The 14,869-nt window shown below is 36.4% G+C and overlaps 1 protein-coding gene across 1 annotated transcript in view; it reads left to right on the forward strand.

Moving 5' to 3' along the window:
• LOC129261579 (chondroitin sulfate proteoglycan 4-like) overlaps positions 1–14,869 on the forward strand; it is a 60,628-nt gene that overhangs the window by 25,690 nt on the left and 20,069 nt on the right. The window contains exon 2 of the mRNA XM_054899635.2: positions 9,981–14,693. Coding sequence (XP_054755610.2) covers positions 9,981–14,693 — 4,713 coding nt within the window. The remainder of the gene's footprint in view (positions 1–9,980; positions 14,694–14,869) is intronic.

Raw genomic sequence — 14,869 nt, forward strand, 5'->3', positions numbered from 1 at the left:
ATTCCTTTTTTCACTTGAACTTGATCTGGCTGTTCTATAGCCAATGAGCTTTAAAGAGAAATTCCAGTAGTTGCAGTAAACACTGATTTCATGAGAAAGTCTGTAAAACCAGGCTTAATTGTCAGTATATCATCGAGGATCTAGATCTGGTACAGTTACATAAACTGAACTTCGTGAAATCTTGAAATCTACGCTGAAAAATGTTCAGACTGAACTTCCCCAACACAGATAAGCGCACGTGGGACAGTGTATAATTATTGCTTTGAGCGTCGGGCCCGACGCTCTACCCGAATCCTGTGCTTATTTGCTGATTTCTCAGCAATTACACAATTTCTTCCAGAATCCTTTGGCACATGCGTTTTATTTATACAAACAGACACTTTGGTGGTCATTTCATTGGATTCTGTAAGAACTCATTTTGATATCGTTACCAAAACTAGCATTTACCTTTAAATCCAGTACTGTATTGAATATGAGAATGTTTTGTCCTAAATTACATAGAGGTGGTGTGTCCCTTTTTAAAGGGCAAGTCCTCCCCAACAAAAAGTTGATTTGAATGAAAAGAGAAAAATCCAACAAGCATAACTCTGAAAATGTCATCAAAATCGGATATAAAATAGGAAAGTTAAGACATTTTTAAATTTCGCTTGATAGGTATGCAAATGAGGGGACTGATGAAGTCACCCACTCTAGACTTCAAGATCGAAATTACCATTCCAGTTTATCTTACAATTACATGTACTGTAATAATTGCAAAACTTTTTTAGACTCGAACAAGAATCACCCGAGATTAATGCTACAGTCACATTTCCCCTACGGCGGCCGTACGGCAAGTCGAAAACAGCCGTTTTATTCAAAATTCAAACCACTTCATATGTAGCTGGTACAAAAAATATTAAAACGGCTGTTTTCGACTCGCTGTACCGCCGCCGTAGGGGAAAGGTGACTGCGCCATAACAGATCAAATAAAGCAGTCATTCATAATATCAAGATGTTTATGATAGAATATTCATGTCTGAATAGCATGTAGCACTTAGGATTCTTCCGGTAGGTAGTCATTGGCCTCTAGAATGCCCCCCAAAAAATCGCGTGATGACAATATTCAACAAACTTGTAGCCTGTACCCACCTAAATGTGTACCTCCCCGCCCCCGTCAAAAGGAAAATTGTAGACTTATCTGGTAATTTCATGGAGGTAGAAAGTCATGGTAATCCTGAGGTAAATGAAATTATGAGTAGAAGTCCAGAGTTACTACACCACGACTTCTGCAACGGAATTCCTACAACATGATTCTTCTCAAGAGTTTCATATGACCTAGTAAACTCAGTATCGAGCAGTTTATGCATTACTGCACACACATCTGATCATTTTAAACTGCTCATTGCCTGTTAATGTTCTGCAAAGAGCAATGAAACCAGTTTACAAAATTTACATTTGGGAAATTCCAAGCAAAAGTGGACATTTTCCAAAAATTTATATTGGCTCTATTTCAAATCAGGATCAAATTTTTCTATTAAAACTCATATGGGATTTTATAAATACAAAAGGGGAACATAATTGGTCACAAATTTTTTTTTTACGCATCTCCTTATAGGAGAATCCAAACCATACAAAAAATTCAATACATGGGACTACATATATTGTTTTTTACTTAATTTCAATTTAACAGAAAACTATTGCTTGTTTTGTAAAATTTTCTTTTGGATAATCTGAAGGTCATCATTTTACATCATATCAAAAGGAAATTTTAAAATATAAGTTCATTTTACGTTGCCTATGTGTGAATATTTCGGATGTCACTCCGTAACCAGATATGGGTTTATGTTTTAAGTTGTAATTAATGAAAAAATACACAAATTTTTTAATGTAATGCAGTATATTAAAGCTAGAACAACATAGAATCCAATCTAAAATCAACATTGTGATAACCATTTAAAGTTCACAGAGTTTGAGCAATATGTTTTCTCCTCAAATATGCATGTCCATTTTACGTCACTCCGTAACCATGATTATGAATATCAATATTCATGTCTCATTAATTCGGTGGATCAAAATAACAAATGTTATTAATTTGAAAAGTGGGTTTCAGCAACTACTGTCAGGTACCATTTCTTTGCAAATAACTATTTAGATATGGGTGATATCTTTGTTTAAATACTTAAAACTTGTTTCTGAATGTCACTCCGTAACCGTGGAACTGCCCATTTCTGTATGTTGACAATTATGTGCTTAATAGTTCTTTGTAGATGATGAAAGTGTATCCTAAAAATGCAGACTTAAATCATGAAGCTATTAGCTGCATGCTTAAATGATGACTGTCTACTGTGATATCTACAATCAAGGCTCCACACTAGCTTTTTTTTTCTTTGTTGCCCGATCAGCCCACCAAAATCATCAATTTCATATTTTTGGTTGCCCTAAAACAATTGAAAACATTGCAGAATATCAAAACTTTGGTAGTCCAACTGGGCCACCAAGTGTGGGCTTTTACATAATTTTGGTGGCCCCACTCTCACTTTTGGTTGCCCCGGGCCACCGGGTCCACTGCTAATGTTGAGCCCTGCTACATTGTTTGCTGAAAATAACTATGCCTAGCTGATGAAGAAAAAGTCAATACTGAAAATCTAATACATGATTTGTATATACTTTATAAGTAATGAATTTTTGCTGATATGTACAATGTTTTTACTTGAATGCCTCACAGAATTTGTGTCAACATGGTCAACATTTTACAAAAGTCTGAACATTACCAATTGGATAACATGATCTCAATCCGTATGAGACACAAATTATGGACACGAAAATAAGATTACATGTATGAACAAAAACCACAGCAACATAAATTTGATGGAGTTAATGAACATTTAAAGAAAATGATGCAAAATTTATATTCACTTCGGTTATTTTTCACTAATTTTATAGGGTTAACATGTATTTTCATTTTTTCAATTCATAAACATTCTATGACTGTACTTCCCTTTATTCTATGATACATGTACATCTATTCAAATCACATATGTTGCCTGATTTTTTTTTCATACCAATAAACAGAACAAAATTTGTATGTAAATTTGTTTAATAACAATTTTGATAAAAAAATGCCTGCATGTACCACGTACATGTACAGTACTTTGTGTCACATGCAACAACTCCTTTGGGGCTATTTTCGTCAGCCATGGCAAGTATGTGCACTTCCCATGTCATGACAATTAATGAATGCTTGCTTCATAGACTTGTTTGTCAGCACTAGAACACTCAGAGAGGACCTTAATCTAGATTAATTTCCCATCTGGAGTCAAATGAATAATTAGCCTTGTGAAAATTGCGATGGATTATTTTCCAAGCTGGGCTGGCTCAAGTACCGGGTACTCTGTGTTTTCCACATTTCTTTGTACATAGTGTCAAATGAAGAATATCTATTTTCACCTCCTGATGTTTTAATTGTATTTTGTCAAGTATTGTATGTCAATGATAAATCAATTATATACTTAAGTTATTGATATATAAAATATTGTAGATTCACCACCCTAAAATTGATATTGAATTTATATCTTTAAATTATTTCTGGTATATGCTACGAGTTTTAGGACTCCTTGAATAGTATGTTCTCCAAAGAAATACAGTATTAGATTATCTAATACCCCGTTTAGATTTACCAAAAATCTAGAGTGCCCTCGGAGAATACCGCAGGTCGTTCTAGACGAGTCGATAGATCTAAACGGTCTCGGCACAAAGCACGAATCTGAGGGAATCGCGATGGAAAATACACCCTAGACAGTCTAGCACGAACGCGAGATTACACGACGTGATCCACTGTTGGACTGTGGATCTAAACAGTGGCGGCGTAAACGCAGCATAGAAAACGGAGTCCTTTATCTGAGCACATGGTCTCAATCGTTGTGCAGCGCGTGCTTTCTCCCTTGTTTGTCATTGACCAAAGGAAAAAAAAACAAAGAAGAGAAGAAAAAATGAAAAATTTATTAAGAAGATGAAAGAAGAAGTAAAACAAAGAAAAACATGAGAAATAATAGAAAACAGAGGAAGGAGAAAACAAAGAAATATATACAAGATTTCGTAGAAAAATTAAAGAAGAATTAAAACAGAATAACAGAACAAAATAATTGATTGAACAAAGAAAGAAAAAAAATCAGGAAAAAAATACATAAGAATTAGAAGAACAAAAGATTAAAGAAGAGTTTAAACATTGAAATAAACAGAAATGACTGAAGAAAAAAATAAAAAAGAAAAATATAAAGAAATACATAAGATTTGAAAGAAAAGAGAATGAGAGAAGAATTAAAACACAGAAATACATAAGAAATTAAAAAAAATGGAAGGAAAGAACAATAATATGATACACGAGAATTGATAGATGATGAAAGAATTAAAACAAGAAAATAAGAATTAATAGAAGAAAATGTGATGAAAGAAAAATAAAACAAAGAAATAAGAATTGATAGAAGAAAAGGTGAAAGAAAAATTAAAACAAAGACATACATAAGAATCCATAGAAGAAAAGATGACAGAAAAAATAAAACAAAGAAATACATAAGAATTGATAGAAGAAAAGATGAAAGAAGAGTTTAAGCATAGTAATATCTAAGAATTGATAGAAAAAGATGCAAGAAAATTAAAACATAGAAATATATGGAAGAAAATATGAAAGAAAAATTAAAACAAAGAAATACAAAAGAATTGATAGAATAAAATATGATAAAAACTCAAAACAATGAAATACATAATTGATTGAAGAAAAGAGAAGAGAAGAATTGAAAAATAGAAAATAATGCATAAGATTTGATAGAAAAGAGAGTGAAAGAAGAATTAAATACGTAAGAAATCATAACAAAGAAAACGGAAGGAGAGAACAAAATATACATAAGATTAGAATGAAGAAAATATTAAAACAAGGAGATACATAAAAATCTATAGAAAAAAACCAAGATAATAATATAAAAACCAGAAAAAAATACCTAACAAGTTTAATAGGAGTTGTTAGAAAAGATGAAGAAATAGAAATGTTTCAGAATTGATCGAGCGCACGTTTTCCCCTCACTGGAATAGGTACGATCACAGCGCATCTTGCGATTACCACAGACGTTTGTTCTAATCTAAACGGCCGTTGCATATGTGTGTATCTCGTGTTCTGGTAAGGAATTTCATGCCGTGTTCATTCCAGACGATTGTCTAGCATGACACTAGAGAGACACAGATCTACACGGGGTTATGAGAATCTCTACAAGTGTAACTCTTTACTCCTCTAATTAGTAGTCAATTCTATTGTGTGTGTGAATGTCCTCGATTGAGCTTTGGAACAATGCCACAATATTGCCATGGATATTGTTACTTTCAAAGACATTCATTTTTGTCTCGCCCAAAAGAGGTGAAGGCGAGACTTAGGGATCCAAATGTCGTCCGTCGTCCGTCCGTCACAAACCTTATGACACATAACTCCACAACCGTAAGTCACTTTTCAACCAAACTTGGATGGTAGATGGACTTTGGGACCCTGCATGTTATGCTGCCTTCGGAGGTCACATGGTAAGGTCAAAGGTCATTTTCAGGTCAACGTTAAAGTTTACATGCAAGACTCTCTTATGACACCTAACTCCGCAACCGTAAGTCAATTTTCAACCAAATTTGGATGGTAGATGGACTTGGGGGACCTGCATGTTATGCTGCAGTCAGAGGTCACATGGTAAGGTCAAAAGTCATTTTCAGGACAACGTTTAAAGTTTACATGCAAGACTCTCTTATGACACATAACTCCGCAACCGTAAGTCACTTTTCAACCAAACTTGGATGGTAGATGGACTTGGGGGACCTGCATGTTATGCTGCAGTCAGAGGTCACATGGTAAGGTCAAAGGTCATTTTCAGGTCAACGTTAAAGTTTACATGCAAGACTCTTATGACACCTAACTCCGCAACTGTAAGTCACTTTTCAACCAATTTTGGATGGTAGATGGACTTGGGGGACCTACATGTTAGGCTGCAGTTGGAGGTCACATGGTAAGGTCAAAGGTCATTTTCAGGTCAACGTTAAAGTTTACATGCAAGACTCTCTTATGACACCTAACTCCGCAACCGCAAGTCACTTTTCACCCAAACTTGGAGTGTCGATGTAGTTAGGAGACCTGCATGTCATGCTGCATTCGCAGGTCACATAGTAATGTCAAAGGTCATTTTCAGGTCAATGTTAAAGTTTTCGTGCAAGACTCTATTATGACACATAACTCTGCCACCGTAAATCACTTTTCAACCAAACTTGGATGGTAGATGTACTTAGGGGACCTGCATGTTATTGTGTTGGGAGGTCACATGGTATGGTCAAAGTTCATTTTGAGGTCAACATTGAAGTGTACGTGCAAGACTCTTATGACAAGTGTTATTCCATCCCAGTAATTTCACAATGAACTTTCGATACAATTCTGTTGCGTGCCCTCGCAAATTACGATATTTCTGGTTATTTTCATAAGTTGGCAAGACACAAAATCGCTTATGCCTTGTTTAAATTAATGAATTACATTATGGCTTACACTGACAAATGTTTAATATCCTACATTACAGGTATTAAAGGAACTCTCATTCATACTATAAAAGAGACAAGACTTTATCCATTCAATATCCCTCTGTCTCTTATAAAGGCCCCATTTTTATTGTCTTAATGCTTTTTAAACATTTTGAATTATTATTTGGTGATATCTATTTATTATTAGATATTGTTGTTGTATAAAGTACACACTGTAGAAGTGGTATTTAATCTCTTTATAGTATAAACATTTAGTGATAGTGTAAGGACATGTACATGTAGACCTAATCATATAATGTCAAAACTTCATTTCATTAAAGGTCAAGTCCACCCCAGAAAATTGTTGATTTGAATCGATAGAGAAAAATCAAACAAACATAACGCTGCAAATTTCATCGAAATCGGATGTAAAATAAGAAAGTTATGACATTTTAAAGTTTCGCTTATTTTTCACAAAACAGTTAAATGCACAACTCAGCGATATGCAAATGAGAAAGTCGATGATGTCCATCACTCACTACTTCTTTTGTTTTTTATTGTTTGAATAATACAATATTTCAATTTTTACAAATTTGACAATTTGGACCAACTTAACTTAACCATAAACTGTTAAAATAATGGTAATTCCACATGTTCAGGGAGAAATAAAACTTTGTTTCACTTGACAAGAAGGAGGAAATTAGAATATTTCATATTTCATATAATAAAATACAAAAGAAATAGTGAGTGGGTGACGTCATCAGTCTGCCAATTTGCATACCGACCAGGATGTGCATATAACTGTTTTGTGAAATTAAGCGAAACTTGAAAATGCCATAACTTTCTTATTTTACATCCGATTTTGATGAAATTTTCAGTGTTTTGCTTGTTGGATTTTTCTCCTTTTTTTAAAATCAACTTTTTGTTGAGGTGGACTTGTCCTTTAAGTATGGTAAAATGAAGATGAAGTGGCACATGATTGGTTCTCTGCAAAGTTGATCTGAAACTTTCCACAATATTGATTTTGTGGCACTTCAGCAATTAATTCCAATACCATAATTCACATATGTGTATGTAATCCTTCACCACAAGCCAGACAACTATGTATTCCTTTCTTTACAAAGGAATATCGATCAGATGAGAAGTGTCAAATAATTCCGTCTTTACCATCCTCATAAAAATTTCATGAAGTCAATTTAATTTGCTTGACACGTTTGGGGATTAAATGAAGCAATACCCAAATTCATGATTATCTTTTTTTCAGTCTCACACAAGAAGAATAAATTGTATCCAAATTGACAATTTCAAATGGAATTATGAATTCCGCTCCAATGGTTTTGATAGATGAAGAAAAGTGAGAGAAACTGGTTCATGGAGTTGTTTTTTTACTTCGCCCTTTAAAAGAAGTTTAAATTTTTCATTTTGAATTCAGAGGTTTTGTTACAATACAACCAAACCTTTCACATGTTTGAACTTTATATTTTCTAACGATTATAGAGCTGTTGAATATAGGGAACTGTTTGGAAAAATATTTTACAATCGGAAATTATGACACTTTATACTACATTACTTTAAAAAGGAAAGTTCAACCTGATGAAAAGCTTATTGTAAATAAATCAACAATATTGGTGAAGGTTTTAGGAAAATCCATCAAAGATTAAAGTGATTGGTTAACATTGGTTTGACTTTTAAAAAATCTGAGCTAGAAGGTCACACTTGTCACCTGTGTGTGTGATATGTTACAAAAATGAAGCCCAGAAAAATTGCGTTCGAAAATAATTATTTAGTGCTTCAAAAATTGAAATATAAAGTGACCGAAAACACCATCTTAATTTCATCCCATACACTTATGTGTACTATTTAGGCGTCTTGTAGACGCCTTTTTACAAAATCGGGGTTTGCCTTGTAGTTTTAGCTTTTCATTCTCAATAATGGTTGTTTTCAGGGTTTATTAGTTCTAATACATGCACTTGTACACATGTTTCATCTTGGTTTGATAATTTTTTTAAATCGGCTGCTCACAAAGTTAAACAATACCTTTAAGAAAGTTATGAGAGCTTTAAATTGTGACATCATGTACATGTATGAATTCTGCCCCATGTTGATAATATTAATACAGCATGTAATACAAAATGCATAAAATATCTATTCGTTCTTTCCAGAGTGGGTGTTAAATGATTTAGCTGTTCATACTGGAGGTGCGATCAAAACCTTTTTTTGAGAAAATTACATTTGATTTTTTTAGAAAACTACATACTATGGGGGGGGGGGGGGGGGAGCTGCTCGCATATATGACATCACAAATAAAAGGAAAATTCTTATAACATTTTAATTTTGATGGATTTTCCTCAACCCTTATTTATATCTTTCTCCTTTAATACACATTCCAATAAAGCTCAATTTGATAAATATTTCAAACACCAGGGTCCCGTAACACAAAGATTAGCGATTAATCGTACGCTTGATTTTTACGATTGATTGTACATTGTAGTCAATGCAATCAATCGTAGAAAAATGTTATACGATCATTGCTAAGCTTTGTGTTACGGGCCCCTGGAATGTAAACTTGGCATGTGTTCTCATTCTTAGGCCTATTGCATTCTTCTTCTTGTAAAAAACTGCATGACATGAGAATACTTTGAAATATTTTCTCACACATTTCTTTGTGTGTTATAAAAGGTGGGGGTATAAGGATTTCTAATCATTAGACTTCCAGAGTGTTTTGATTCCACGCTCAAGTGAGTTTATAGGTTGATACGTTGAGCTCATCAAGATTGGATAATCATGATCCTAAAGGATATTGATATTTTCATAATTTTCCACCCCAGTGCCAGTCATAATATGGCTGTTGTAAACTGCTATGGTAGTCAAAATAGTAAACTTAACCATGCACTTTGAAATTTGTGGTCAAGCACTGGGCACAGAGGGGTGTTATTCAGGAATACATTAATATTTTGGAACAGAGGGCATTTGTGGTTTGGGTACATGGTAGGGGGTTAACATGTGTTCTATGGAGAGGTGAAGGGCCTCTACAGTTCTTCTCCAAAAGTTGTTTGGAGTATTTCAGATGATCCTGACAAACTTTATGAAATACATGTGCTCCAAAATTACCATGATGACCTTTCATGAAAATAATAATTGGGATGTTAAAATAAAGGATGCCAGATATATTTTAGTACAAATTTATTAAAAATCTAACAAAAAATGTCACATTAAATACTCTCAAGTTTGCTACCAGGCTTGCTTTTTAAAACAGACTTTTTTAAAACCAAAATGTGTGTAAGAAATTTATTTAGTTGTTGCTCTTCATTCCTGTGCAAACAATACCTTATCTCATGAGAGCAACAAATCACAGAGTTTGTTATATTTCCGCATACTGACACATGCTTCATGATTTTATAATTCTGGTTTGTGTATTTTGTAATTAGCAAAATCTTTTCTTTTTTTTTTCTTTCTTATATTCAATACAGATTCCTTCTTTGGGACAAGCTACATCAAACTTCCTCTTGAAGAGAATACTGCGGTGTCAGAGGTTAGCATACGCTTTCGAACAAGCCGCACCAAAGGACTTCTCCTGTATGCCTTTAGCCAGGACAGTGCTCTTGTAGTGCGACTCAGGGAAACCAAGATTGAGGCTGTACTGTTCTTTGGGGATGATGAAGTCACGCTTCTTTCTCGGAGGAGACCAAAGCTTAACAATTTGAGATGGCATCAAGTAGAGGTGACATTGTCAGGGAGCCAAGGCATTCTCTATATAGATGGAGACCAAAAAGACTCAGAGAGTATACCCAGAAACACTATATATGCAGAAAATATTTATGTTGGTGGATCAAATGACCTAAAGAGTCCCCATTTATCAGGTGTGGACAAATACTTCCGAGGATGCTTGGAGGATGTCACAGTAGGCAATATCAATGTTATAGCAGCATCGATTAGCACCTCTGGAGGAGTCTATCATGATATCACTCGGGAATGTAGCGTTGAGTTTGAAGCAGGCATTGATGATCCCATCAGCTTCGTCAAGGAAACTGCCTTTGTGTCATTTCCGAAATGGCACATCCAGGAGGAAGGGTCGTTTGCCTGTTGGATTCGCACCTCAGCACCCACTGGCCTTTTGATGTTTAGTTACCAGGATAGCAATTTCATAGCAGCAGAGATCGAGAATGGTCATATACGGGTCCTTGTCCAGACAGAATCATCTAGTACTAACTCTGTTGCAGTGTTATCTGAAAAAAGTGTAAATGACATGACCTGGCACTTTGTTATAATAGATGTTGCACAGGATTATATAAGAATAAGTGTTGACTACGATGATGAGCAGTTTGCCTTGTCAAGCCCTTTTGAGGAGCATATTGATTTCTTAGGAACATTGTATGTAGGTGGAGTCATCCATAGAGGTAGGTCTTTGGCCTTCAGTTCAGATCTATCTTCGATCACTCATGCCAGTATGGGAGGCTCGCTTAAGGGCTGTCTAAGAGATATTGAGCTGAACGGAGTCCAGTTTGCTCTTGGGGACTCCCACGCAACACATGGAATTCTTGTTGGATGCCTGTATGAATTTCCTTGTTCTCTGGATCCGTGTGGAGAAAACAGCAGATGCATGGAGACCGGTCTTTCTGACTATAATTGCGAGTGCCTTGGAGATGCATGCCCTACCTCTCCCATGATAAAGCCAACATCGGGAGGAATTGTTACAACTGCTGCTGCTGCATCTACTACAACTGAAACGATAACTACTTCAGAACCAACTACACCAGAACCAACCACTACCACTTTCCAAATTCTTACAGTAGATGCATTGTCAGTGATGGAAGGTGGAGGTGCTCTGATGACAACGGTTAACATCCGTCTGAATGTTAACCTCAGGGAATATAATCTTCGACAGTCACAGGTGTTGTTCAAGATGGCCCAGTACCCAGAATTTGGAGTGATTGAAAAAGATGTTCTGAGAAAAGGAAGTTCCAGAGTGCAGTTCACTTTCTTGGATTTACAAACGGGTAAAATCAGCTATGTCCATGATGGCTCAGAAAACTTTAAAGATCAGGTTATATTTGATGTCGTCTTCAGTGGAAAACAAGACCCAGTTCCAGGTATTACAGAAGATTTCAATTTCACACTGCCCATCAGAATTACACCTGTCAATGATCCTCCTGAGATAGCTGTTGCAGGTGACAATACTTTTAGGATGATCAGAGATACAAGAAGAGTACTGCGGGCAGATTTTCTCCAAGTCATTGATCCAGACAACCTTCCATCAGACCTGATTATCACCATAGTGAGTCAACAAGGCAATGTAGGTTATTTTGAACATGGAGGAAATCGTGGCGAAAGCATTACAGAATTTACCCAAGAGGATATTGATGAGGGCAGCATAGCATATGTTCACACTGGCCCTCTTCCAAAATCCAGGATTGTGCTAAGAGCTGCAGATGATGAGGCTAAAAGTGGACTGGCATCATTTCGAATTGAGTCTGCTGAACTAGCTCTGGAAGTTGCCAACCTTACAGCAGTCAGAACTAATCCTTCTGCTTCACAGATCATTAATCTTTCCAATCTTAATGTGATTACCAATGACCCAGAGGATATGTTTGAAGTGACGTATCAGATTACTACTCCACCAAGGCTTGGTGAAGTACAAAAGCTTTATCTGTCAGGAGAATGGGCAGATTCAAATGAGTTCAGTCAATCAGATATGATTATGAATCATGTTAGATATTCTGCTTCCCGGGCTACTGAAGAAACAGAAGTGTCTTACGATCAGATAGGAATTACTGCGAGAAGTGAGACTGTCAACAAGCCAGGGATATTTCTTCCCATTCAGATTGTCGTGACTTCTGTTGAAGTGACTACAAACACTGGTATGGTGTTGGATGTAATCAACGAGGGGTTTATCACATCTCAGAACCTGTCATCGGAAGCCACTCATGTCCTGGATGGCTCGCCCATATTATACCAGGTAGTACGACCTCCAGTCAAAGGTGACATCATGAAGCATCTTGTTGGGAAAATAGCAGAAAGTCAGACCTTTTCTCAAGATGATATTGATGCTGGTCTCATCACCTACCGTCTCAAAAACAACTTTTATACTGCCTTCAATGACACTTTCATTTTCCGTGTCACTGTATCCAATGCTCAAACCAGCGCCAAAGAATTCATGGTAACATATTTTCCTGACTCCCAGCAGGTGGCTGTCACTAATAATGGCTTTGTTGTTCAGGAAGGAGGTTCACACACCTTGGTAGCCTCGGATTTGTTTTTAGAATCATCAGCCACATCAGACTTTTCCTATACAATCACATCATCTCCACTGCATGGAAGATTGCAGATGATAGATCCTGCCCCAGGTAGCATAGTTATTCAGAATGTGTCATCTTTTCTGAATTTAGATATAACAAGAGGTGCACTCCAATATGTTCATGATGATTCTGAGACACTGTATGATTATTTTGATGTAAACGCATCCGCCTCTTTTAACGATAGATTTGGACGTAGGAAACAAGCCAACTGGATGGGAAGAATAAACATTTCAGTCGAGCTGCAGAATGATAATACACCTAAACGTGTCATTGACAAGGTGTTTAATGTCATAAAGAATGGAAGGACTGTCTTGACTGGAGAAGATATCTTGTACACTGATGAAGACTCTGATTTCGATGATGATGATCTGATATATACCCGCCAGAAAATCAATGCAGGCGATCTTGTGAAGACAAACAACCCATCGGAATCTCTCTTGAAATTCTCACAGAGGGATCTCCTTGCAGGCAAAGTCACATTTAAACACCAAGGAGATGTTGAGCAGACACGAATGCTATTTCTCGTCCTTGATAAAAATAGGAAACATTACGTTGCTGGTTTTCTGCAAATCCAAGCGATTGAGTCACATGTCAGTGTAGCAGTCAACACTGGTCTTCAGGTTGCCAAAGGCGAGGATGAAATCATTACCAGTGCAAATCTAACAGCAGAGACAAATGTCAATGTCAAGGCTAGAAATATTGACTTCCAGGTTACATCAGGCCCTATGTATGGTGTTCTAAAAGCGGAAGGGGTTGCCATCCAACAGTTCACACAAGAAAGCCTTGATAGTGGTGCAGTATCTTATCACCATAACAACCAGAGCAGTGATGTCGTTGATTCCTTTAATTTTACAGTATCTACAAAAGGACTTGAAAGTCAGGGTGAGTTTGTAATTAGGATTCTAGTTGCAAGCAAGGAGCAGTTGCCAACAGTGGAGAAAATGGAACCTGTTCTGATGGAGGTAGGAAAGGAAGTAGTCTTTACTAAGTTGAACTTAAAGATTTCTCACCCCAATCACCTTGCAACAGAGATAGTATACAGGGTTATCTCACCTCCCAAGTATGGAGAGTTAAGACTAAAGAATGAATATGGCATCATCATCAAGAGATCGCCACCACTTGAAGAGGAGTCAGAACGGAAACGGAGGGAGACTGTTGATTCTGCCATGACCTTTACTCAACAAGATGTCAGCAGAGGACATGTGAGCTACATACAAACAGATTATTCACAGCTTATTGATGAATTTTCCTTTGAAGTCGGTAATGGTTATGTGATCCTACAGAACCTAACAATGACCATTGACATTGCTCCAGCAATTGTTCCACTTGACGCTCACGATTTCTCTGTCCTCGAGGAGCGATCGAAGACCATTACAAAGGATATTATAAGGGTTGGACACCCATTGTATGAACCACTTCACTTCAGTGTCCATATTTTGAAGAGTCCATTGCATGGAATCATTGAGAACACAAGGCAACCAGGTGTTAACCTGAAGTCCTTCACAACTCAAGACATTGAGAATGAATTTATCTACTATGTCCATGACGGGTCAGAGCAAGCGAGGGATCGCTTCACGATCATGTTTAACAATTCTGAGGGGAAGCAAAGTGATGCTCACACCATCAACATCACCATTATCCAGATAAACGATCAGCCACCGACGGTTGATGTCAACGAGGGGCTTGCTGCAATCATGGGGGCACTTACTCCTATAACAAATGCTTCCTTGAGTGCCTCTGATCCTGATACACCAGATACTAACTTGACCTACACCATCACCAATCCAGGAAATGGCATGTTGGTGTACTGGAGGAGTAAGGAAGAATCCATTCTCTCATTCTCTCAGGCCGATATAAACACTAGAGATGTTCTCTTTGTTCATCAAGGTAAAATCAAATCAAACATGCTAAATACATGTACATAGAAAAATAACAATTTTGATAATTTTTATAACTATTATTATTATTATTATTATTTATCTGGCAAAGAAAATTACAAAAAAACAATACAAGATAAGAAATATCAACCATTGGAACACCAGGGACAGAAAAAGTTAACTAAA

Source organism: Lytechinus pictus, chromosome 5 (genome assembly GCF_037042905.1).
Source record: "Lytechinus pictus isolate F3 Inbred chromosome 5, Lp3.0, whole genome shotgun sequence".
In the NCBI taxonomy this organism is placed as follows: domain Eukaryota; kingdom Metazoa; phylum Echinodermata; class Echinoidea; order Temnopleuroida; family Toxopneustidae; genus Lytechinus; species Lytechinus pictus.